This window comes from Berghia stephanieae, chromosome 6 (assembly GCF_034508935.2).
Source record: "Berghia stephanieae isolate SIO BIC M18660-M18661 chromosome 6, UCSD_Bste_1.3, whole genome shotgun sequence".
In the NCBI taxonomy this organism is placed as follows: domain Eukaryota; kingdom Metazoa; phylum Mollusca; class Gastropoda; order Nudibranchia; family Aeolidiidae; genus Berghia; species Berghia stephanieae.
The window spans coordinates 29,962,766-29,989,171 of NC_088365.1; the positions used below are offsets into that span (position 1 = coordinate 29,962,766).

General features: G+C 35.3%; 1 protein-coding gene across 1 annotated transcript; it reads left to right on the plus strand.

Moving 5' to 3' along the window:
• Positions 1-2,588: 2,588 nt before the first annotated feature.
• LOC144974829 (mitochondrial ribonuclease P protein 1 homolog) lies at positions 2,589-21,905 on the plus strand. The gene is made up of 6 exons (XM_078918150.1): positions 2,589-3,142; positions 14,807-15,042; positions 15,630-15,841; positions 16,438-16,541; positions 18,382-18,521; positions 21,757-21,905. The coding sequence occupies exons 1-6, from the start codon at positions 2,708-2,710 to the stop codon at positions 21,881-21,883; spliced, it is 1,254 nt and encodes a 417-aa protein (XP_078774276.1). The 5' UTR covers positions 2,589-2,707; the 3' UTR covers positions 21,884-21,905.
• The last annotated feature ends 4,501 nt before the right edge of the window (positions 21,906-26,406 follow it).

Genomic DNA, 26,406 nt, shown 5'->3' on the forward strand with positions numbered 1-26,406 from the left:
TTAAATAATACCATTGTGTTACATAACAATTTTGTAGTTTCATACTTCCTTGTTGAAAAGTGCTGTACAATCTGTGTTTGTTTACGAGTATGTGTGTTTACATTGTGTATATAACGTATGTATATATATATATATATATATATATATATATATATATATATATATATATATATATGTGCGTATATGGTGTGTTGTGTGGTGGGGGGGGGGGGGGGGGGGGGGGGGGGGGGGGCTTTGTGTATTTTTTATCTCTGCATGTGCGGGCAAGAGAAGGGGGCGTGTTCATGTTTATGAGAATGTGCGTGTGTGTGTGTGTGTGTGTGTGTGTGTTTCTGTGATGCATAGAGAGAGATGAGGAATACCCACAAACACACACATATTTATACATATATATATATATATGTATAAATATATATATATATATATATATATATATATATATGTGTGTGTGTGTGTGTTTATGTTCAGATGGTTAGATAGCAAAGAAGATAGATAGATAGATAGGTAGAGAACTGTAAGTTTGCTCATGTGTGTACGATGTTAATAGGGATAAACTTAACACGAAGTTTCAACACAACAACCCCCCGCGGCTGAATCTAAATATTACAACATACCTCTCGTCTTGTTGGTTATTTATTTTGCATCACTACATTCAAAAGCTGTTCAAGGTCTTCTCGATTCTCAGTCACGTCCAGAAATCAGACAACTCAAATTCTCAGATCATGTAATTCGAATTCTGGACATTTACAAGGACATTAGAAAGGAATAACTTTTGTACTTGAGCATCTATATAGCTCAATATCCAATAAACTTGCTCAGAGCGCTTGACAAGTCCCTAGCCAACAAAACAGTAATTAACACGTAGGAAGAGACATGACACATGTAAAGCGATATTACAATTTGTTTTCGGATAGAGGCAAGCACTATTAACGGACACACCTGAGTACGGTGAGAGAATGTGAATAAAGGGTCTTTTTCAAAGTTTCTAACCCAGGACCTTCCGTTCCGAAAGCGAGTGTCATACCACACGACCTCATAGCCACACAATGTAATGATGTCTCTCTCTCTCTCTCTCTCTCTCTCTCTCTCTCTCTCTCTCTCTCTCACTCTCTTCCCCCCCCCCCCCCATCCAAGTGGATTACATACGGTACCAATAGTGAAAGACAGTGATATGTAAAAAGAAGGGGGTTAACCCGATTATTTTGAAGAAGTTCAGGACTTTTAGACAGGTTAGGTGTCTGTAAAGCCAATGGCAAAAACTTAATGAAAGGCGTTTTGTCGGACTTCGGCAGTATGGTTGCCACGAGTTCATCACACGAACCCTGATGTAAGACAGCGCAAATTACATTATAAAGAACACATTCGATTGTAAATCGTAATAAGGCCTATTTTCCGTTCCCTACACTGGACTGATTGATAGCAAACGAATGGCATAATAGATTTATGACCTAAAGTCATAACACCAACTTATAGAATAGTTCAAGTAGGCTAAGTTTTAATTGATTTATTTTTGTAGTCTTACTAGGACAGAAATAATTGATTGTATTATTGCTTTGGATAAGGCTCTAGTGTATCATACAATACTTTCCGCTAGATCAAACAGTCCAAGATACCCAATCACTGTATGGTGGATAGAGGGGTCAACAAAGGCGTCGACTTCACCCGAATTCGAAATCGGTTCGCTTGTGACAGCAGCAAGTCATATTTTGTACTCAGCACAATAATAATATTATGACTTTTTGTAAGGATTACTTTGGAACTTATCGAAGCTTGCGTTACAATAGCTCCTACATTGCAATAAAAGCGACCCTTGGGCTTGTCATATTGAAAACAATGACATATGTAAACGAAATGCATAATTTAACAGTGTCTCTTCCATAGAAAAGATAATTAAAAAAAAAAATAAAAAAAAAAACAAAAAACAACAACATATATATATATATATATATATATATAATATATATATATATATATATATATATATATATATATATATATATATATATATATATATATATATATAAAGCGAATCTGAAATATAAGCCTACGAGTTTCTCTCAGAATTTAAACGAGTGGTTAAACTGTAATACAACCTACCCTTATTTTCATAAAGCATGAAGTCAACACAGGGTTGCCAGTTTGGCATTTTAAATGCCAGATTCCAAAAATCTGGCATTTTTAAAAACCGTTTGGCATTAGAAAAATCATTTGGCATTTGGCATTTTCATTTGGCATTTTCTTTTCTTGTATATTATACTTCAAATGACACCTTTCCTTAATTATTTCTAAACGCGGCATGTTAATGTATTTCTTTTTCATTCTTAAAATCCAACCGTGGTGTAGTGGTTTAGCACTCCACTTAGTAGTCAGTAGGTAAAAAAATTACCCCAACAGGAAATTTAGTATAATTCAAAAAAAAAAAAAAGAAAACACGCAAGCCACCAGGATAGGATAGTAAATTGTCTATCAAAAGTGAGTAGTTTTCTTAGTGGGGGTGGGAGTCAACAGACTTTGGCATTTTTTTGAGTGTTTTGGCATTTTTTGAGTCTTCCCCTGGCATTTTGTTGAAAAATAATCTGGCAACCCTGAGTCAACAAACGAAAGTTCGTAGCGGGCAAAGGAAAGATGGACCTCGACATAATTTAATTTTTGTTTTTCATCACTTCAACGTTAACATTTTCCGTTTTCTGTAACTATAACTGTTCACATGAAAATGGCAGTACTGTGCAGGCCACACGAGCTCAATTTTGTAAACAGAATTACACAACATTTGGTGAAATTTACTCGAATTTCATCATCAACCGCAGCCCACATGTGTTCTGGTAATGGAGATCGTAACAAATTATTGTGCACTCGTGAAGCAAAAGTTGTAGATAATTCTAATGTAAAAAGATATAGTTCTTACAAAGGGAACTTCATTGCAAAATTCAGTGCAGATATTGACCTGGATGCGTTGAGAGAACAGAGAATGAAAGATCAAAGAATCAGTGGTAACGATCTCCAAATAGGGGACGTTGTGAAAGAAATATTAACGGAAAAATGTGATGAAGCAATTTCAAATTTGAGTGCTGAAGATCAGAAGAAATTAAAAGTCATTCAGCTGGAACATGACTTTCTATTTTCAGAAGGATACGCAATACCGGTCAGTATTAATACAGTTTAACAGAAATTCTAACTCCAACACTTAAAACTAAAACCGATGTCATAGAGAGGTGGGCCTTTGGCCGACCAACCTCCGCTGCACGTCCAACTCGCCTTGAGCATGCATTCACGTAAAATATAAAGATTTTTTTTAAAAAACTAGCATCTTTCAACTTTCTAAGAAACATTTTGATTTTTCAGAACTTTAGTTCGTTAAGAAAATACCGGCCAATCTGACCCGTTGAGTCGAATGAAAACGAAATTTTGTTGTTTACACGGTTCAAAGGAAATGTCGTAAATAAGCTTTCATGGACTTCCTGTGTTGTTTTTACAGTGTCACGTGACCTTTTTGAGAAATTTGTCGTCTGCTACAAATAATTAGACCGGTAGGGGGTAGATATTTTCGTTGGCGAAGAGAAAAAGTGAGTATTATTTCTTGGACTTGTAGAGAGGCCTAGGGTCCACCAGCAGTCAAGTTGATTGAATAAAAGAAAAAAAGGCCTTTTTTATCCGCCGCCACCACCACCGTGAGAGTGGAGGGGGGGGGGGGGGGGGTGCATGCCGACGAGAGGGAGACGTGTCGATTGGTGACCTTGGTGACGTAGACATCTCAAGGATGCTTGCAGTTGCAGGTGTTCTTAACCCCTTAACAGCGAAGCTAATTTTTTGCTTTTAGATAGTAGTTTGCTTTTATCTTTATTATTGTTAACGGGGAATACAGCGTTTCCACCAAGAGAGTAGTCAGACTATCGCAACTCGGACTTCAATTGTCTATAATAGTTTTGCCGTTACTTGTCTTTTGATGATAGAAGATTTGGTGTTAGGTCAAAGATCGAATTTCGCCGCTAAAAGGTTGCATTGCTACTGGGTTTGCTCTTCCCCCCTACCCACCTTTTTTTTTCTTCTTTTTTTTTCACATTAGTATTGTTGATTGCTGCTATTTCCTTTTTTATGATTAGCAAGTGCCGTAGGAGTCTCACTGGATGCAGGAGTACTGCAATTAACCCTTTGCCAGTGACACTGATTTTTTGTTTTTCAAATAATAGTCTTCATTTATATTATTTTTTAACGCAGAAAAAACAAACGTTTCCACCATAAGAGCAGTAAGAATATTGATAAAAAGCGCTTTGAACACGTTGGGTGGATATTGCTCTATATAAAAGCTCAAGTTTTTAAATTGTAATTTGTTTTTTGTCTTTTGATGAAAACGGTAAGATTTTATTTTTGGTCCAAGTAAGATTGATATTCGCCTTAAAAAGGTTAAGTTGTTTTGTTTTTTCAGTTTTTTTTTTTTTTGTTTTGTTTTTCAAATGCGGATACACTGCTTCTTCCTTTTTTTTTCCTCAACTGACAAGCTATCGCCGTACTTACCCGCATGGCTTGCACACACAAAAGGATACATCTAAGTCACAAAACCTTACATCCAGGTCACAAAATCAGACAACTAGGCCACACATCAAGACATCTCTGTTTCGTTTGTTCCAAGATAGCAAAACAAACCAGACGTCTTGGAGTTCGAAAAAGCTTTCCATAAAATATTTGGTATTTGCAAGACCCCCAGAAACCAATTCCCTATACAGCTCTTGTGCACGGTTACTTATGACCTTGATTTCTTTCGTACCCACCCCCCAAAATCCCACTTATTGTGTGGTATAGGCAGAACATAGTAAATAGCTGGACTGCCACATGCGTGACTAAATTGGCCAAAGAGAGAATCTATACTTTGGCATTAGACACCCATTACCTGATGTCTTGGTTTTTAATCCTAGCCTAGTGAGAGAGAGAGAGAAAACAAAACAATCATACATGTATCTGCAAACAACAGAACGTTTTCATTTTACATTGAGATGGGAAGGGGAAGGGATAACATTATGACAAGAGAGAGAGAGAGAGAGAGAGGGAGAGAGAGAGAGAGAGAGAGAGAGAGAGATGGGCGGGGGGATGGGCGGGGGGATGGGGGGATAGTAAGGGGGTATGGGTAAAGATGAAAGAAACAATGGGTTGCCTGATGACGTAGATCAAAGGATTGTTACAGCGGTGTTCACGGAGCGTACTTCGTGAAATTTTAACCTTTTACAGTGACACTGATTTTTTTCTCCAGATTGCTTATGCAGAATAAATCGTTTCCACCAAGAGAGCAGTAGTAAGAGTATATTTCGACTCGGGCTTCAATTAAACTATAAATCGCAAAGCTTGTCTTTTAATGATAACATTAAGACTAAGATCTGGAGTTTGGGGAGTGTAAGATGGAATCTCGCCATTAATGGTTAAAATTGGTTTGATTTAAAAAAAAACAACTCACACACACACACACACACACACGAGTGCGCGCGGTCACGACAGCGAGGACCATCACTGACAGAATGTTGCAACGGTAAACCGGTTTACGTGTACATAGATCCTGAGGCTAGATGCCCCGTTACCGTGTACGTAGGCACTCCCAAAAAAAAAGGAAGAAAGAAAGAGACACACACACACACATACTCACACACAGTCTCGCATCCTCTACGAACTAATTTTGCGCACCAATTTTTACTGCACTTATGCACCAAATTGCATACCTATCTAGGGACACTTTTTTCCGTATCTTTTTCTCAATAAACTTTTTAAAAAACCTTTGTTTTGCGCGGCTATTGCGCGGCAGGCGGCTGGCACTAGGGGCACCAACCTATGGGTCAGACGAGAAAAACACACGATTTAGCGAGGAATGAATCATGAAAATATTTAGGATATAATTTCAAACACAACTTTTGAAATTCATCAAGGATTGTCTAGTACCGAATGTTTTTTTATAGAAAACAAATGTATCTTCAAATCTAAACTGCTTTTGACGGTAAGCGGTAAGTTTTTATTTATTTTTCTGTCCAAACGAATTATTTGTCCTGGTTATAGAAGCTAAGTATTGGTAACACCGGCTCAGCTCTCTAGTCATAATCATATGAAAGTAGGCAGTTTAGTGAGCAGCAGCAGTGGCAGTCAAATTTTGACCCAACTCGCCCATAGGAAAGTTGTGACTGGAAAATGCCGTTCGCGTTTTGGGGGGTTCAATTAAAGATGCATAACTTCGTTATAAAGAGGAATATCGCAGATATTTTGGTATCATTATTTTCGTCTTTCAATTTCCTTTTAAATGGTGCCAATTAAGGAAAAATCCATTAATAATTCCAGAAGTTATATGAAGTTAAAATGTGGCAATTTTCAAATGCATTTATTTTTTTTATTTACCGCGTGTGTTTTTAAAATTTAAACGCTTGTTTTTAGAATAACATCTAAACTTTATTCATGCCAAATTTCAGGGCTCTATATGGATGCGCAGACACCTTTTAACTCTGCGCCGAAATGCCTTGTTTACATTATCTTCTCATCATGGCTGCTGGGCGATATCGATCTTCATATCAATATTTTAAATTTAGTTATGTATTATGTTAAATTTAGTCCATAATATTTTCAGTACTATTATTTACTATGTTTTTATTTTGAATACATACTTTCCAACTTTATTTATAGGCATTTTATAGTTTTTGTTTTAAAAGTTCGTATAGAGCAGTATAATTAGGTGCCCCAAACGTAAACAATAACAAGTTGCTGGTGATTTTCGTTAGGGACCGGAAAAATTTACGCACAATATAGGTCTCCCAATTTTGTAGTTTGAGTTGTAGGCAATACACTTTCAGTATTGAAAATATGTTTACATAAAATCTAACAGTTGCAGAAATAATAATATAAGGCTAAATTATTCTGAAAATCAGGCTCCGAATAATTTTCGTTTTGTTCACACCAGCGCAATAATTTGCTCTGGTCTAAAAATAGATAGACTGTAACTTTTGATAAATTTTACCTTTTGTTCCATAAAATATCCATATCTAGACATTATTTGATGCATGATCGAGTTATTATGAATATGTGTTTCTTTTGCCACCTAACAGCCAAATTTTAAAGGTTATTTTTTTCTATAATTTACATTGGAACGTGAGCTGTCAAGACAGGAACATGTGGTTTGCCATGTGCTTCTAGACCTTTGTTTACGTTTGGGGCACCTAATTATACTGCTCTATATTTCTTCTCTTTGTGAAATCCGATATTAATAATATCGATATTTTAAGAATACCAATTGCTTTAATTTAATTTTATTTTACTATGCCATCAAGTCATCAAGTTTCTTTCCCATATGTTTAGATATGTTTATCATTTGTATCCATATTTTAAAGGCCTTAGCCTTAATAATTATTAGGGTAAGAAGTTCTATTAGTTTTGACACCCCCATACATTGAGAGAGAAGGGGGGGGGGGGGGGGATAAAATTATATTAATTGTCAGTTCAAATGACCAAAGTGATTCAGCAGAATTTTTTAAAGTATTAAAAGCCAGAACTTTCCTTCTAATCATAATAGGGAATCTGTTTCAATTTATTTGAACTTTTTCAATCTACCATTTTATTTATATGCAATTAAATTGCCATAGGTAAAAATAAACTCATTATGTCATTACACAACATGTTATATCTTTTCATTTAAATACTCTCAAACACTTTTTTATTCTCTATGTATTAATTAAAAGAGGTTAATTATTTGCAATTGTTTCAGTGAGATATTGGGGATAACTCCAAAAGTGATAGAGCAAATTCTTTCTTACGTCTAGCTGAGTTTTAGATTATGTAACATTTGCGTCATATTATGTAATAATGTGTTAATTTGAAATGTTTATCTTCCTCTTTATTAATGTAAATGCATTGTCCTCGATAAGACGAACATTTTGGTATACAATATATGATAAGAACTCCATATTGACTGTTTTAACCATTTTTTATTAACACCACGCGTTTTCGGTCACAACTTTGCAATGGTAATTTTGGGGTTAAAATCGGTCTGAAATTTCAGACTTTGAACTGCCGTAACTATATTTCTAATCAAGATAGAAACAAAATTCAAACTGTTTTGTAATCTGTGTTGCCAGTTCTTTCATATGACATTGGTTTCAAGTGTGTGAGGTAGATTTAGAATTTCTATTAAACTCCCTAATGAAAGAGCAAGCAAGACTGATTACAATACAGTTTGTCTTTGTTTCTATCTTGATTAGAAATGTAGTTACGGCGGTTCAAGCCAAAGTCAGAAATTCTTATCAATCGTGGAAAGGTTTGAGTTTGAGTCCACACTCGTCGGCATTTGCTTTTCACAAATTAAAAAAACGGGTTAAAATCATATCAAAACAAAAATTACTGTTATTTTCGGATTCAACAATAAACACAAACAGAAGAACAAAGTGGCAAATCCCTGCCAATTTCTGATAGATTAAAGATAAAAGTAGGATTTCCTTTGTTTTAAAGACACTGCACATAAGGAACTTACTTACTTATCCGAACCAGCGACCACCTGAGCTCTAGCCCTTCGGTCTTGTGCCATGACGCAGAAGTTAGACGTCTTTTGTAGTTGTTCCTGGTGACTATAAAGTGTGTTACTGATGCTTGGATTTGGTGGGAGGAATGTGCATCTCATGTCTTCAAGAGGTTGACATTCAAGCAAGTGGTGTGTTACTGTTTCATTGGGTGTTGACATTGGGGGCAGGAAGGGGATGTGTCTTTTGTAATTTTGCTTAATTAAATGGTTGTTGAGCGTATGTGTTGTGTTCTTAGTTGAAAGATGATGCTTTGCTGGTGTCTTCTGAGCTTATTTAGGCAATCAGTCTTTACAGGAGTGGTCATATGGGAAAACATACATCTACCCGTGGTGCTCATTGCCCAACTGTTCATCCATTCTTCTCTCTTATTTGTTTTGATTATTTGTTTTGCTGTGTCTAAGGATACTGGAATTGATGGTTGTAAAAGTGTTGATCCGAGTCTGGCTAGTCTGTCTGCATTGTCATTTCCTGGTATATTTGAATGTCCCGGTATCCACTGGAGACATAATTCTACTCTGTGTGTTGTAAGGAATTCATCTAGTTGAGATCTTAAACTATTGAACGTTGAGGAGAGTTTATCTAAATTGAGAGCTTGGAGAACAGATTTGGAGTCTGTGGAGATGACAGTGTTTTGAAGTTTTGAAGGGTTTAGCTGGAAAACAGAAGAGAGGTGTCGCAGTGAGGCTTCTATTGCAACTGCCTCTGCCTCGTCATTTGAGCAGGAGCTTCCGCAAGAATTGTGGATTTTATCACAGATTTTATCTGGGTATTCTACTACAACCCATATCCAGCATTTTTAGTTCCTTTGTGGGCAGATCCATCTGTGTAAACATGTATCCAGTTGTCTGGGTATTCTTGTATTGTCTTCATTGCTAATGTTTGTATATCTGATTTGTTTTTATTTCTTGTTGTTTCTTCTACGAGGTTAGTCTTGATTTTTGGAAGTTTTAGTTGGGCGTATGGAGGTTTTTGACTGATTAAAATAGATTTTTCTCTGTTTTCTGGGAGTCTGTGTCTTTCATTCAAGTTGTTAGCAATGTTTAGCAGGGATTTTTGTTTTAATCTTGTTCTTGGTTTCCATTTCTCTGCCAGAATTCTGTTTGGATTGTTTTCCTCTTTTCGTTTGTATCTTTCAACCATTTCAAGCACTGCTGATTATCTGCAAAGTCCACATTAGTATGTATTTCACATGCTGCTGTGGGTGTCGATCTCAGGGCACCGGAGATGAAGCGAAGGGCTTGGTTTTGTACTCTGTCCAAGGTTTTGTGTGTGTTTTTACTACCTAGCACATAAGGAACAAATCACGCACAACATCAGTCTGTGGCTTTTAATAGTAGATAGTTGAGAATTTACCAACTGGAATGGTCCATGTCAAAAAGAGGAAATATGAGAGAGATAGAGAGAGAGAGATAGAGAGAGAGAGAGAGAGAGAGAGAGAGAGAGAGAGAGAGAGAGAGAGAATGAAAGTACCAGTTATTAACTTATCACTCCATACTCTGTGGCAGTTAAGAGTTGACGATTTACCAATTACCAACTGGCATGTTCCGTGGCTAAGTGAGGCCTGTGGGCTATGTCACTTTGCCTGGCACAACAATGCACAAATTGACCACCCTCCCACAACCAACCCCCATCCTGATCTGCTTCGCCTATCAATGGGAAAAAGGAGAAAAGTAAAGCACTGGCTAGGCTGAAATTATTTAAATTGTTCTTAAAGACACTGAAAATTAAATTTTTATTCCCAGCATTACAAGTTTGTGATTTCTAGGCATCACTTTCCAAAGAATTTCAAAAACAAATGGAATTAAAAATGCCAAGCGGGCATCAATGATGCATCCTTTCCAAAACTTTTTTCTGTTTATTATACGTAGTTCTATCAGTATAGAATATAAAGTGTTCCATTTAGCCATTTGAAAATGGGCCAATTTAATCATCACCACATTGGTTGGGAATACACAAATTGTACTACAATCTCCCTAACACCGGTTGGGATTAGGCAAATTTTACTATCCCCAACACTGGTTGGGAATAAGCACAGCCAAGTCGATACAAGGTGACCGTGATGTTACTATATCCTGAGGCTAGATGTCTGGTTACCATGTACATGGACGCTCCATAAATAAATGCCTGACAAAAGCTCCATGGTGAAAATTCAAATTGAAGGAAATGCTAGAACGAGGAGCTACAACGAAGTTGCAATGAAACAATGAAATCCGATCACGTGACTAAACAAAATATCGCTGTCTTGGTCGTGGGCTAGCTTACAAAAGACAACACTGGTTGGGAATAGCCCAATTCTACTATTCACAACATCGGTTGGGAATATATTGTTAAATTCTACTGTTCCCAACACTGGTTGGGAGGGGCGAGGGGGCAGTAAGATTTGTGCACTTTAGCGTATGCCATTGATTTCTTTTGTTCCCAACCCCCTTTTTGTGTGTTATAAGGCAGGACATAAGTAGTAGCTGGGCTGCAAGATGGCCCAAACAGTTTTTTGGGGGTCCACAAAATTTCCGACAAGTCAATGACAATTATGACTTACTGGTATTCATAATATTTTATTTACCAACACTTTGGTGGGTGGGGGGGGGGGGGGTTCAGGGGGGACTTCCCCCCTAGTATTCATACTTTTTTATTTAGCAACATTTCCCTCTGCATTTATACAGGCTTGGGACTGCCTGTGGCCGCATTAGAATGTTGTGGTCTTGAAAAGGACTGTTAATATTAGTTGACAATACATTTTCCTCCTTTTTGTAAAATTGCCATTATCATCACTGAGTATAGTAAAGCTTTACAGTATAGTGTCATCTCATAAACGGTGCACGTTGACTGATTTACAATTAATTTTTAAATTGTCAACAACTTTGATGGAGTGGTGGTAAATATGTAAGGTGGGGTTGAGTTAATTGTTAGCAGTTTGTAATCTTTGCTTGAACAGTAGGCCCAGCAAATTATTCCAACGCCAGACTTGTGGATGCTCAATGATTTTTGTACGCAAATGTCTCGAGCAGTACCAAGTCAGCATGAAGGGAGAAAATAACTTATAAAAGTTAAAAGGTAGAAAAAAAATCTTATTTTGAAATTTTATTCTAAAAAGTCTCTCCTTATCCCCCCCCCCCCCCCCCCCCCCCCCCCCCTTAAAAAAGCTAGTCTAAAAATAAAAGAAATAAGTTCAGACTGACAATACTGACTACCAAATCACTACTGATGAATAATGACATTTATTAAAGTCATTTATTCACTGCTGAATCGCTGCTCAATGGTGTCACCATCCATTTATTAGCTTGTGTTTTGGAAAATGAAGAGACACATTTGCAAATGAAAAATCAAATGCTGTACACCCCAAGTCTATAATAATGCAATGGGAATAACACCTTTGCAGTTGACAGCAGTTCGTATTATAACTTGAACACTGTTGCTAGTTGCTAGTTTAAATTTTGAATCTCAAAGATTTAGAATTTGATTTTGATGTCAATCGGCATCAGATAATTGATTTGCTATTTTGACAGCTTTTATCAGAAGCTATTCTCCATACACAAAATACGTAAAATAAAGGTATTTATTATTTTTCTGGCTGAACAAATCTACCACTTCTGTGTCCGTGAAGTTGAATTAACAATATCAACATGAAATTAAACTAAAATAATGATATATACAGTGCACTCTGGATACATCGAGGTTGCTTAAGTCAAATTTTACCCTAGTTGGATTTTTTTTCTTGGTCCCTCCCCCTTCTTCCTATAAAACACACGTCAAAAATAAAAAACACTCCACATAAGTCGATGTTCTTATCACTCATGACCACAATAAAATCACAAATAAACAAGTTAAAAAAGCTATCAGTAAGAATTTTCATTGGCTAAAAATACCATGTCCGATTGGTGCACACTGATGTGACATAGGTGCTCAATGTACATAAGCAGTATCGAATAGCTTTGATCTATCCATCTCACATTTTACATCGTCGCAACTTCAAGTCAAGATTTTTATTTTTCTAATCCCAGGCCATCCTATCTAAGGACCCTCTTAATCAATATAAATTTTATCAAGAATTCAAGTCAAGTCTACAACTACCTGTCATCTGCATTTTTTGCCAAATTGGGACCTAAAATTTGCCAAAAAGACCAAAATTTGTCCAAAAATCTGCAGAGGAGAACTAAGCGTTTCAGTAAAAATTAACATGCGATACAGAAAAAAATATATATAAAAGACAATTTATTACATTTAAAGAGGCTACATTTATTAATTTACACAATGTAAAGCGATTATGCGCCCAAACTTTCAGACAATCACACAAACACACACACACACACACACACAAACGTACACTTTCAGTCAGACTCATCAAAGGTCTAGTTTTCTTTTACTACTCAAAAAAGAGGCATCGATAAACTTATTGTAGTAAAGGAAAACTAATCCATGACTGAAGTTGAAAGTGTAAGTGACTCGATTTATTTGACTTGAGAAATGAAATGACTGTGAATAGCGTTGTTACAAAGATTTTAAAGGATCATTATCCGTAGAGAGTAGCTTCCCTTGGTTTGGGCCCAGGCAAAGCTGCAACATTTCTCAAGTTTCGAACTTTATTTTTTGTTATTTTGTTTTCGCTCCTTTTTCCCCCCAAAATTTGCCACGCGATTTGCCAATTTTGGGAAATTTGCCAAAATTTGCGGATCACCCTGATATTTGCGGCCGCAAAAAATGCAGATGACAGAAGTACAATGGCAAACAGAAATGACAACCCTATCACTGAAAAGACAGATCAAACTGATCGATGCAGTTGAAAGTCTGGCATGCGACAGAAAATCATACAGAGGAAATTGGCATACCAGCCAAATCAGTCTAAACGATTTACAAGAAGCATGACCACTACAGGGGCCTCTACTTCTCTGGTCAATTCGATTGCGACTGAGCAATGTCAGCGGAAAATGCAACATGAAGGGCCATACTTATTCTAGATTGGCTTGCTTTGTTCCTTTGCATTTTTGCTCATTTGGTTACACTCCGGTTAAATTGATTTTCGCTTAAAGTCGATTTTTTTCAGGTTTCTCTAAGCATCGTCTTATCAGGAGTCCATGTAATGTAATAATAATAATAATGATAATAATAATAATAATAATGATAATAATAATAATAATAATAATAATAATAATAATAATAATAATAATAATAATAATAATAATAGTTATGTGTAAAAATTGTGTTAAAGTCCTAGTATGATGTGGTTGTGTTACTCATACTCAGCATTTAAATTCTTGTTTTGGAGTTGGTGATAATCACTCTGTTCTATTGCTCTCCAAGTTAATTCAATATATCCCTTTCTATACCCCTGCTCTCATTTGCCATGATCACAATCAGACACACACAAAAAACATAGCAAACACTTGTTCTCTCTCCCTACTTCATGTTCCCTCTCTCTCTCTATCCCCCAATTTCATCTCCTCTCTCTCTCTCTCTCTCACTCTCTCTCTCTCACTCTCTCTCTCACTCTCTCTCTCTCACTCTCTCTCTCTCACTCTCTTTCTCTCTCTCTCTCACTCTCTCTCTCTCTCTCTCTCTCTCTCTCTCTCTCTCTCTCTCTCTCTCTCTCTCTCTCTCTCTCTCTCTCTCTCTCTCTCTCTCACACACACACACATAGACAATCTGTCCCTCAAGACATATGAGCTAGATGTCCTTGCATTCAATATGGACGACTCTGCTTTTATAGGCGTTTTTTTTTTTGGGGGGGGGGAGCCTTTCTTGAAGAGGTTTAAATCATAATAGAAGTTATCTTATGTGAATTTTACATTCAGACCATTTTTAAGCAGGAGACTAAAATAGGTCTGATTGAGATGAGAGTGATAGTGAGGAGAGCCATGAAAGAATTCTGTAGAATAGAAATCAAGACTGAAGTAAAATTACCACTGAATCAAAAAGAATTTCAATTTGACAATTCCTTGATACACACACCGTCGCACACTCACAAACTTATTATTATTATTATTATTGCTATATTATTATTATTATTAATTAAAATTAAAATTTTAAAAACTTACGAACCAGTTCCCGTTAAAATTTTAAATGTTGCTTTTAATTTTTCAAAATCAGGAAGGTACTGAAGTAAAAAACAAAACAAAACCAACTAAGAATCATCGACAGACTTTTTTTTCTCTATAATTTAGTATTCTATTTCGGTTTATAAACAGTTATTTCCATTTTATATAATATAGTATTCTATTTCGGTTTATAAACACTTATTTCCATATATAATCATAATCTGTGATTGAATTTTTCAGAGCTCCAATGAAATGACTAGTGAAAATTGGTTAGAGGCACTTAACCTTTCCTCAAAGAATAGAAGACTGAAGTATTATATTGCATGTCAGAAGAAAACATTCAAGGTCAATAATAAAAAGAAGAAATCCCTGCTCAAAACAAAGGTTGGAATCACTGAGCCGAGTGAAATTGAAGAAGTAAAACACATGGAGTATAACAAAATCTTGTTACGAGTTTATACCTCAACAATAAAAAGGTCAGTTCATGGTTCAGTATATATTATATTAATTCAATTAATTTATGTGCTGCATATTTGAGTCTTCATATTCCTTAAACCATTACGCCCAACTGACAGAAAGGTCAAGAAAAACAAAACCCTGAATTCTGGTTGCTTCTTTCATTGTGTTCAGTCTGTTTTTCTGTCTGTCTGTGTTCTGTCAGTCTCTGATTTTTCTAATTATCTGTCTATCACCCCTCTCTGTGTGTCTCTGTTTCTCTCTCTCTCTCTCTCTCTCTCTCTCTCTCTCTCTCTCTCTCTCTCTCTCTCTCTCTCTCTGTCTCTCTGTCTCTCTCAAATGATCAATTATCAGTGGAACAGTAGCGTACAATATATGAACCTTGAATAATGCAATAAGTTCAGCACACATAGTGTCAAGGACATGTAGGCCCTTTTAATTCCTGCACTTTAAAAAATTCAAATCAGCACCACCTCAACCTACTGAAAGTTGATTAGTAAATAACAATGAAGAGAAATAAAAATAAATTGGAATTGCATTTGATTTAACAATTTTTCTTTCATCTAGCTGTTTTCTTATTATTTATATATCTCTTTGGTTTTTCCAGATGGTTGAATCACCGACTGTCTACATCATTACAGTTTGGAATCCCATTAGTAATTGATATGAATTATGGAGATCTCATGCCAAACAGAGATATAAAGAATACAGCTGATCAACTTCTAGACTTGTACTGTCTCAATAGGTCTGATGAGCAATTGCCATTTCACCTCCATTTCACTGGATGTCCTGAAAATAACCCTATATACAGGTATTTTAGTTATATTGTTTGTGGCAGAATACAATGCCAATATACTTTTTAAATCTGTGATTTCAGATGAAAATAAATAATATTTAAAGTATTTGTAAGATCAAAGAAAAAATGGACTTAACCTAGTATTTCCAATGCCCCCTTCATCAAAATGTTGACTGTTTTTTAACAGTGCTGATGTTTTTCCTTGGATCCGCGGAAGTCTGTGATTTTGGAGTCAGCTGAGGAATTGCCTCCTTTTAAAAAAATTTCATGTCACCCAATCAACTTTTTGTGTGTTGGAACAAATGGATGCAGTTTTCCAGTCTCCACTAGTAAGCTAGGGTATCAATGATGATAGTTTATCATCTCAGTTGCTTTAAAAGTGGGAAGTTAATGCAGTACAAAGTCGATAATAGTGCAATACGTTCAAATGTCTTTTCTGCCTACAGTGCCAGAGTTACGAGGTCAAATTTACCTACTGGCGAAGTTACCTGACTGTACCCAATTCTATTTACCACTGTATATTTAAGCTCAGACAGTGCTGATTGGCTCAACGTTTCTTTTGATGAATGGTATACTTCTTAAGATCTGTTTTCTCTACTGTCTAATAGTTATTCACAAGCAGTTTTAGTTTACGAAATAGATCAACTCATTTCAGCACTGTGCCCTCATGTATCGTTGTTTGATAAAGATAAATTGATCTATTTGTCTCCTGATGGAAAACAGGCAAGTACAGCACAGTCTCAGTTCATAAGCACAAACCCTAGGAATCATGAAGAACACCAATAGTCGGACAGAGGTTATACATGGATTCGGTTTTTTAATGCTGAGTTACTCTAAGCTCCAATATATGTTTTAAATTAAATTTCCCTTTGAGTTTCCATTATGCACTCGGTTAAGACTCTAAAAGATGGAGAGGCAGGCCAAGACAGGCAGCTGACAGACAGAAATGGAAGTCTTTAGTCGATACCCTATGCACCCCATGGCTTGATGAGGATTAAGTAAGTAAGTAGGTTTGAGAGGAGGGTTGTAAAGCAGCCTGTAACTTATCGCATCTCAAACCATTGGCTGGATGAACTCCCCGCCCCATGAAGTGTTGATGGTGATATCAACAATGATGGAATCAACATTTGGTGGCAGTAATGGTGACCATTATGGAAATGACAATGATGATATGGATAATGCTGTTGTTGGTGATGCCTATGGTGAAGGAGATGGTGATTGTAGTGATGATGGATGACATGATGACAATTTGATGATAGTGATGATTATAAAAATAGCGATGACAATAATGTTGACGACAATGAGGATGATGATGATAAACTTGATGCTTACATGGTGATGGTGATACAACATATGGTAAAATAGTTGGATCTTTAAAAATTAGTCTTTGAAGTTAAGGCTGATTTTTGCCAAAGGATTTTTAGAAAATTAACTTTGCTCAAGCTTTTGCATTACACTCAACTCAGCATACTTCAAGATTATCCTCCATATCTATATTTATGTCATTCGATCTGTGTACGATCCGATAGTGATGTCGTTTCTTCTTCTCTTTACTAGCCTATCCTGCTTCTTTGGTTTGTGATTGTATTTTGAAGGATATTTTTTTTCTGTAAATCTTCTGCCTGTTTGTTCTTGGTTATTTATAATTAGCTTATGATATCTTTAGGTAGATTTTGATTTACATTGTATATTTTGTTAATTGCTTGTTTTTGTTCAGCGGTCTCTCATATAACCTCAATTGTTGGAAGAGACTAAAGCAACAAACACAACACATGTGCACTATTTATATAATATTTTTTTCGTTAATGTGGATGTCTAATGAATCTTATTTTTTGGTGCATTGCGTTAAGTCATTTAATCATATTTCTCTTCAACTTCTCAATGAATCGAACGGCAGGGCCATCAACTTTTTTTTCTTTTCTTATCTGAGTATGTGTACTATTCACGCTTTAACTTATAAAATGTTGCAAATTTAGATCTATTGAGTGCCTTATTATTTGTGCAGCACACTGAAACATTATAGGCTACATCAAGCTAATGTTTCAGCGTCTCTCATATAACCTCAATTGTTGGAGAGACTAAGCAAAAACAAAAAACAATAATTTCGCTTATTTTCTGTACTCTCTTCCCCCCAACTTGTTTCTTTGTTTTGTTCTTGTAACTTCTTGAAAAGTAAAAAAAGCAAAATAAAAATGCAAGAAAGAAAAAACCCTCAAGTAAATGACCTCTTAATATTGAATTTAAAACAGATCAAAGTCAACAGATTCGTGATCAAGGGAGACAACTTACATTGATTGTGTTGCTAATTACTTATGAGCAATTGACCCCCCCCCCCCCCCCCCCCCCCCCCCCCCCCCCCCAGAGAAAAAGTCCTTTGTATTTTTATTTATTTATTGGCGTTTTTTCCTTTTATTTTTTTTTCTTTTTTTTTTTTTCTTCTTCTTTTTTAAACATCCCTATCAAGGATGAGATCTATTTCATGTATTGTGTCTGTTCATTTATTGAATTATCTTTTATGCATGACGAAATAATTTAATATAAAAGTTTGATCTCATCAAACCAGGTCATGGGAGAATTTGATCCTAATGCAGTGTACATTGTTGGGGCTTACAACGATAAGACGACTCAAAAGCCCATATCCTATGCAAGGGCGAAGGAACAGGGCATACAATGTCAGAGGCTTCCCTTGGATCGATATCTACAGTAAGTGATAAATTGCAGTTTGTTAGTAGTAATAGGGAGGGGGCTAAATAAGAAATTTAAAACATAATTACAAATGCAATGTGTGGGTGGAAAGGGGAATCAGTCACAGAGATTATCACATGATCATCAATAGAACGGGTGATTTTATTCAATTGTCGTGAAATAGACAGTCTACAAATTGAGAAAATTGGGATTAAAAGTTGGAGCCAGAAGCTTAAATTGTCTAGTTACCATTATTTTTATGTGAAAAGTAAATTTTAATTAGAAAATCAAAATATTATTGATTCTTAAACATAAATTCATGCAAAAGTCAGAACTTGTTAAAAATTGATTCAGATGATTAAATAACGATTTCTGGAAATCACTGGTTTGTGAGCTCTAATTGAGTTTCTTGTGTCACTAGACAAATTATCCCAAAGGCTTAAATTCCGATCAATTAGCACCAGTTTTTAGAGAAATATTTAAAAATCCATTGGATTATGGCAAAATTCCAACAATATGGAAAACATCACCAATCCCCTTGTCATCAACATTAAATTATTTCAGACTTGTTGCTTTGTTGCATCACCATGAAATGTCTGAAGAAAATAATAAAATTTGTTCTTCTCAATGAAATTAACAAAACATTGGATCCACTCCAATTTTCCTACTAACACTCACCAGGAGTTGACGATTCACTTGTGACTCTAAACAGACCTTAACATCCAACCTAAACAAAGCATCGGGAAATTATGACAGAATCCTCTATGTAGATTTCTTATCAGCCTCTAATGCTATGAACTCACAATTATTAATTAACAAATTACAAGAGATTGGAAGATTTTGAAATGGATTTAAAACTTCCTTGATAAAAGACCTCAAAGAGTCCTCCTTGGGTCAAAGTATTCAAATGAGAGAACACTATCAAACGGATGTCCCAGGGGTGTGTAATGTCACCTTTTCTATACATTCTATGCACCAATGACTGTTGACCACTCCATTCAAACTGCCAACTAATTGAATAAGCTGACGACACAGCGACTGTAGGTCTTCTCAACCATTATGATGATAGCATAAATAAATATTTTGATCAAGTTGATTTATTCACTAAATGGTGCTTCAGTTAAATATCACAAAGACTAAAGAACAGATTTTTGACTTTGCACTTAAAGAACAAAATGGACATGTGAAACTAAATATCAAAAACAAGGAGGTAGAAGTAGTAGATGAATTGAAGTCCCTTGGAGTGAATATTGACAACTCTCTCACTTTCAAAAAACAGATAGATTTTATTAACCAAAAAGTGGGGAGGAGATTTCATCTCTTGAGGAAATTCAGATCTTTTGAAATTAGTGAAAAGACAATGATCCTAATGTATAACTTATAAGAAGTGTAATTTCCTTTGGTATTGTGATGTGGTACGGTAACTGTGGGGTGAAAGAGAAGAATAAAATCCAACATACAATAAATATTGCTGGGAAAATCGTTTGGTTGTAATTTTTTAAGAGCATCTGAACTCCACTTCAAAAGTATCCTCAGAATAGCAAATTCTATATCAACCCAACCATCCCACTCCCTATATCATTTATTTAAGTTGTTACCATCTGGTAGATGTTTCGAAGACATTAAAGCTAGAACTAATAGATACAAAAAGCTCTTTTATACCCACAGCGGTAAGAGTATTAAATGAAAAGAATTAATGTATATAATATCTTATGTGTTAGTAGACATTGCCTGATTATGGAATATTTATTTTTAAAATTTTACAAAAATATTAATATGCCTTTTAGATAGTTTACACGAAGCCTATTTAAGTGTGAGTGTGTGTGTGTGTATGTGTGGTTTTGCACTTTTTTGTTTCATTATGTCTGTTTGTGTATATTATGTATATACTGTAAGCAACTGAAAAATTGCCTTCATGGACAATAAAGATATTTTATGATGATGATGATTATTATTATTATTATTATTAAAAAACTCCCGATTCCTCAAATCCTTACCCACGAACTGATTTACGCAAGATGATGTTGATATCATATTTGATACAGCATACCTGGCGAAGCAGCACATTGGAATCTTAAGGTCAACGAATCCAAAACAGAAATTACATTGGTTAACAAGAAACAAGCGGAATGGAAAAGTGTAAGAAAACTCGGAAACTTGATTAATGAGAATGACGGCATCAAACAGAGAAAAATGCTAGCTAAAACTGCATTCAGAGAACTACACAATGTTTGGAACATGACGAACATTATTAATGAGATTAAAAGAATACGCCTTTACGAAGCACTAGTACTGCCAATCCTTATGTACAACTGTGGTACGTGGAATCTTACAAAAACGAATTTGGACACCCTGGACTCCCTTCATCGCAAATAATTGAGATGAGTTATTGGGGTACATTGGCCAGACAAAATCAGTAATGAGGAGCTATATGACAGATGCAGAATACAACCAGTCAGTATGCGTGTAAAGAAACAAAGATGAAAACTGTTCAGACACGTGCTCCGACCAGATGAAAATATTCCAGCACAAACCTCAAACAAGGAGCCAAATACAGAGGGCGTACACCAACTTCACTTCCAACAACATTGAATCAAGATCTCAAAAAATATCAAATACATTAGAAACAACAACTGAAGAACTGATTTCAACAACACAAGGAAACATCCAACTGCCACAGCACCTTAACACACATGACGACATTCTAAAGCTAAGAACACTTGCACTAGACAGAGATTTATGAAGGCAAATTACTAACTGGATAATAGAAACAGTTTGACTTGACAAAGTCGAAGTGACGCACAAATTCACGGCAAGCGTCCATAGAGACTGCGCAGCCATATTCATTCATTATTGATATAATTATCATCATCATTATTATTTTTATAATTATTGGTTTTATGATTTAGATAATGATGGTGATAATGATGATGATTATTATTATTATCAACAGTGTTATAATTGTTGTTATTTTAATTTTTATTATTATTGTTGTTATTATTATTATTATATTATCATCATCATCATCATCATCATTATTATTATTATTATTATTATTATTATTATTATTATTATATTATTATTATTATTATTATTATTATTATTAATGATTATCATGATAATAATAATAATAATGATAATAATAATAATAATAATAATAATAATAATAATAATAATAATAATAATAATAATAATAATAATAATTATTATTATTATTATTATTATTATTATTATTACAACTTTTGTGTTGCAGATGGAACATTGGAAGCAAAGCCCTGACCTTGAATCAAATCATGTCCATCCTGTCCGCTGTCAAGAATGCGAAATCATGGCCTGAAGCTTTTAAAGTGATTCCCTCACGGAAACTCATAGCAAGATGAATAAAATGATTATGATTTGTTACATGATTGAGTTGAAATGTTTTATTGTGAATGAAAAGTGTAAATCACAGCAGCAACTTGTGGGGAAAAAAAAGAAATATTGATACGTGAGTGCACATTGGTATAATATTTTTTCTAACAGTGGATTCTTCAAATTCAGACCCCCAAAAAAAGTTGTAATCCTCTTTGAGCTTGCTGTGTTTTGGATAGGGATTTTTTTCTGTTACAAAGTACTTTCTATCAAGTCTAACTGACCTAACTAACCAATCATGGTGTAGGTAACCATCTAATCTATTGACAAAAAGAAGATAAGTTAAGATTGAAGCCTTAATTTTAGATATAGCACATTGGATATTCGTTTCATGTTATTACAAGTGCATAGGGTTACCTACATTTTTTTCAAGTTAAAATTAGTGATAGTTTTTAAAACTTTGGAGGTCCTGATAGCTCAGTTGATAAAGCACCTGCTTCACATGCAAAGGGAGTATTATTATTCGAATCGGGTGGAGTCCAATTTTTTTTTATGACCTCCCTGTCCACCCAGCAGTGATTAAGTTGCTGGGTCTGTTAGATCTGGTGGAAAGTACTTTGCGATAGCTGGATGGGGTCTTTTGATCACCCATGGTGGGCAGGAGGTCACTTATATATATATGTTTTCTGAGTTGCTTTCTGTCTTTGTGTTGAAATGGGATTACTTGGTTTTGTCTGTGCCATTGCTGGAGTCCTTGGCTAAGAGGGAAACAGTCAAAAGAATAGTGTTAGTTTTTTTTAGGTGATATTTTTTTCTTTGTAAATCATCTCTCTGTATTGTTAATATTTTTCTTTTGAATATATACTGGTTAGTAAACATTTGAGTCAAATCCTCTTAGTGTGCGTGGATGAGACTTTTGGGTGATATCAAACTAAGGACGCCTTTTGTGTACTCCTGGAATCTACATCTGTTCCCTATTTGAACTGTTTCCCTTTGCCTTGCTTTTTCTTGGGCGCTTTAATTGTAATTCAAGAATTTATTTTTTAATTGACTATCCCATTTTTTCCTTTTTACTGACGCTGTTAGGACCTAAAATGTGTTGCAAGCACCGTAAAACCCTTAAAAACAAACAAACTTTGCCACATACTAGTGTCCTATTCAAAGGATAACAAACAATTGCTATTGTCTATTTCACACTGTAGAAACCAGAATCAACAAGGTTTCCTCCCCGCTAATATCGACCACCCATTATCATGGATTTTATCTCCACGAATCTCCTTCTCAAATAGTCTCTGGTTCAATCCCCACTGGTGCTCTGTCAATCCGTACTTAAATTCCGATTTGTTTTAGTGAGTAACACGAGGGCCCCGCCTCTTATTAATCGGCTGATCAGAAAATAAGTAACCCATACAGTTGCAACAGTATGGTGAATATGGAGCTACTTTTTTTTTATAATGATGTTTGTGCAATTATTTCCCTTGTTACTTACAGTTACAGTGGATAAAAAAGTCCCTTCAAAAAACAAATAAATTATAGTAACTGCACAAATGACGGAAGTTACTCCCACACACTTATAAAATCTCGAAAATTTGCAAAAAAGAAATTGCAAAAAGCTGCAGATTTTGTGTCCGCAATGCAAATCAGGGAATTTTTTTAAATTGCGTATTTTGCAGCTGCAACGCAACCGCAAGCGATGAAAAAGAAAAAAAAAACAAAAACAAAAAATCGCCATGCCAATTTGTAAATTTGACACTGATCAAGAATCTGAAGTCAAAACAGCGAAAATCCGAGAAAAAAATTGTCCACTTTGTTATACTGCCATCCTATCCCCCGATCGTCGATCGCTCAGGAAAATATTGGACCAGCCGGATTTTTTACTGACTGTCCGTCACCATGCTTGTCACCCAGTAATTTAACCATCCACACTAGGATTTTGCTACGAATCGTGTCAGGTGTTTACAAAACTTTTCTATTAACTATAACTCCAATTTTAAAAATAAAAGAATGCTTTTTGAAATATAAAAAGACGAAATATGCGGCAAAGACGTGGGAGGCAAAACTATATGTCCGCAAAAATGAGGATGCGGTGGCATTTTCCTGGAGAGAAAGTGTAATGAAGGTCAATGTCTAATGGCCAATGCTATCTTGATTATGCTAATGGGCCATTTACACGTGGCGTTTGGACCGGACGATGGGCTCTCACAGGGAAAATAATCGCTTGCTCAACGGGAAGAACGAGAGTGTCGAGGGAGAACAAATGTAGTGCTTGATTTCTTGCAGGCGATATTGCAATTTTTCGGACAAAGACAACGCTGTTAACGGCCATGTACTCATTTTACACCTGAGTACGGTGAGAGAATGTGAGTAAGGAGCCTTTTCCAAGGACTCAAGGACCCTTTCACTTTCACCTGCTATCGTCGAGGTCGGATGGTTGACATTTCCGGTATTCGTGGCTCACTTGGGAGACATTCCTTAAAATATTTTTCTTTTTTTTTTTACTTTAAAATTTTTTTAAAAATTGCAGATTCGTAAGAGGCGACCTCAAATTAGTCAAGTCTACGCGTACTCATATGCTTGGATTATTATAAAATTATTTTGACTTTTTATAATAATAAATTTTTTATTTATTAATAATAATAATAATAATAATAATAATAATAATAATAATAATAATAATAATAATAATAATAATAATAATAATAATAATAATGATAATAATGATAATAGTCCAAAGAAATGTAAATTCACTTTGGTTCACTCCCATGCCAATATAAAATACAATGATGATACATACACAAGCACACACACACACACACACACGCACACACACACACACACACACACACACAGACAATTGACTCCTGATTAAAATCATCAATCGAGTCTGCGCAGCAGAGAAGAAAACATGATTTTATAAAACTAAACAAATAATCATGAAGATGATTGAACTTTAAAAAGTTGAGCTTTATATAGGGCAATATCCACTAGTAAATGTGCTCAAAGCGCTTTACAAGGGGTCCCTGGTCAATGCAACATTAAACATGTAGGACGGGATATGACGCCTGTTAGGCGATATTGCAATTTTTCGGACAAAGACAACGCTGTTAACGGCCATGTACTCATTTTACACCTGAGTACGGTGAGAGAATGTGAGTAAGGAGCCTTTTCCAAGGACTCAACTATGCGCCGAGCGCGAGGCTCGAATCCATGACCCTCCGATCCGAAAGCGAGCGTCATACCACTAGACCACATAGCCACACATAGATGATGACGGTAGTAATGATGATCATGACTACTACGGGGACCATGATGATGATGACGATGATGATTGTAACGACTAAGCTCCGACTCCGTTATTTCAACTTGTTTATTATCAATGATGAAGTAAATTTTATAATAAATATATACAGCGACCAGCTCGTACGGGGTTCTTTCTGTAACTAACAAAAACATTCGTCTTACGATGTTCCTAAGGAACAAAGAGTGCTTAAACTTCGACCGTCAACATTCATACTCACATGCAAATCATGCACAACACAAAATGTGTTAATCTATAATTTCCAAGAACTCTTAACATAATCACTCACAGTCACAGCCAAACAACTACATTCACACACAGCCAAACAACTACCATACATGTTACACTGATGATGATGATTATGATGATGATGAAGCTTCTGCTGCCGCTCATGATGATGGTGATGATGAGGATGATTATGATGACGATGATGAAGCTGCTGTTGCCGCTTCTGCTGCTGCTGCTGCTGCTGATTCTTCTTCTTCTTCTTCTTCTTCTTCTTCTTCTTCTTCTTCTTCTTCTTCTTCTTCATCATCATCATCATCATCATCATCATCATCATCATCATCATCATCATCATCATCATCATCATCATCATCATCATCATCTTCTTCTTCTTCTTCTTCTTCTTCTTCTTCTTCTTCTTCTTCTTCTTCTTCTTCTTCTTCTTCTTCTTCTTCTCTTCTTCTTCTTTATTATTATTATATTATTATTTTATTATTATTATTATTATTATTATTATTATTATATTCGTCGTCGTCGTCGTCGTCATCATCATCATCATCATCATCATCATCATCATCATCATCATCATCATCATCATCATCATCATCATCATCATTATTATATTATTATTATTATTATTATTATTATTATTATTATTATTATTATTATTATTATTATTATTATTATGACAATGCTGCTGCTGCTGCTGATGATGATGATGATGATGATGATGATGATGATGATGATGATGATGATGATATTAAATTATAAAAACAAAAAACAAAAATCTACTTGATTGAGGACTTATTACATTCTATTCAAGTCAATTGTACATGTATGTGGTTGTGTGTGCATGTGTGTGGTTGTATGTGCATGTGTATGTAGCCTAGGCTTATATGATAAATAATTGTATTTTATTTTGGCATCAATATGAACCTTGAGGTCTAAATGGATTTCCAATTCTTTGGACAATAAAGTTCTATTATTAAATTGTATTCGCAAGTAGGTCAGGGGTCAATAGTCAGCTGT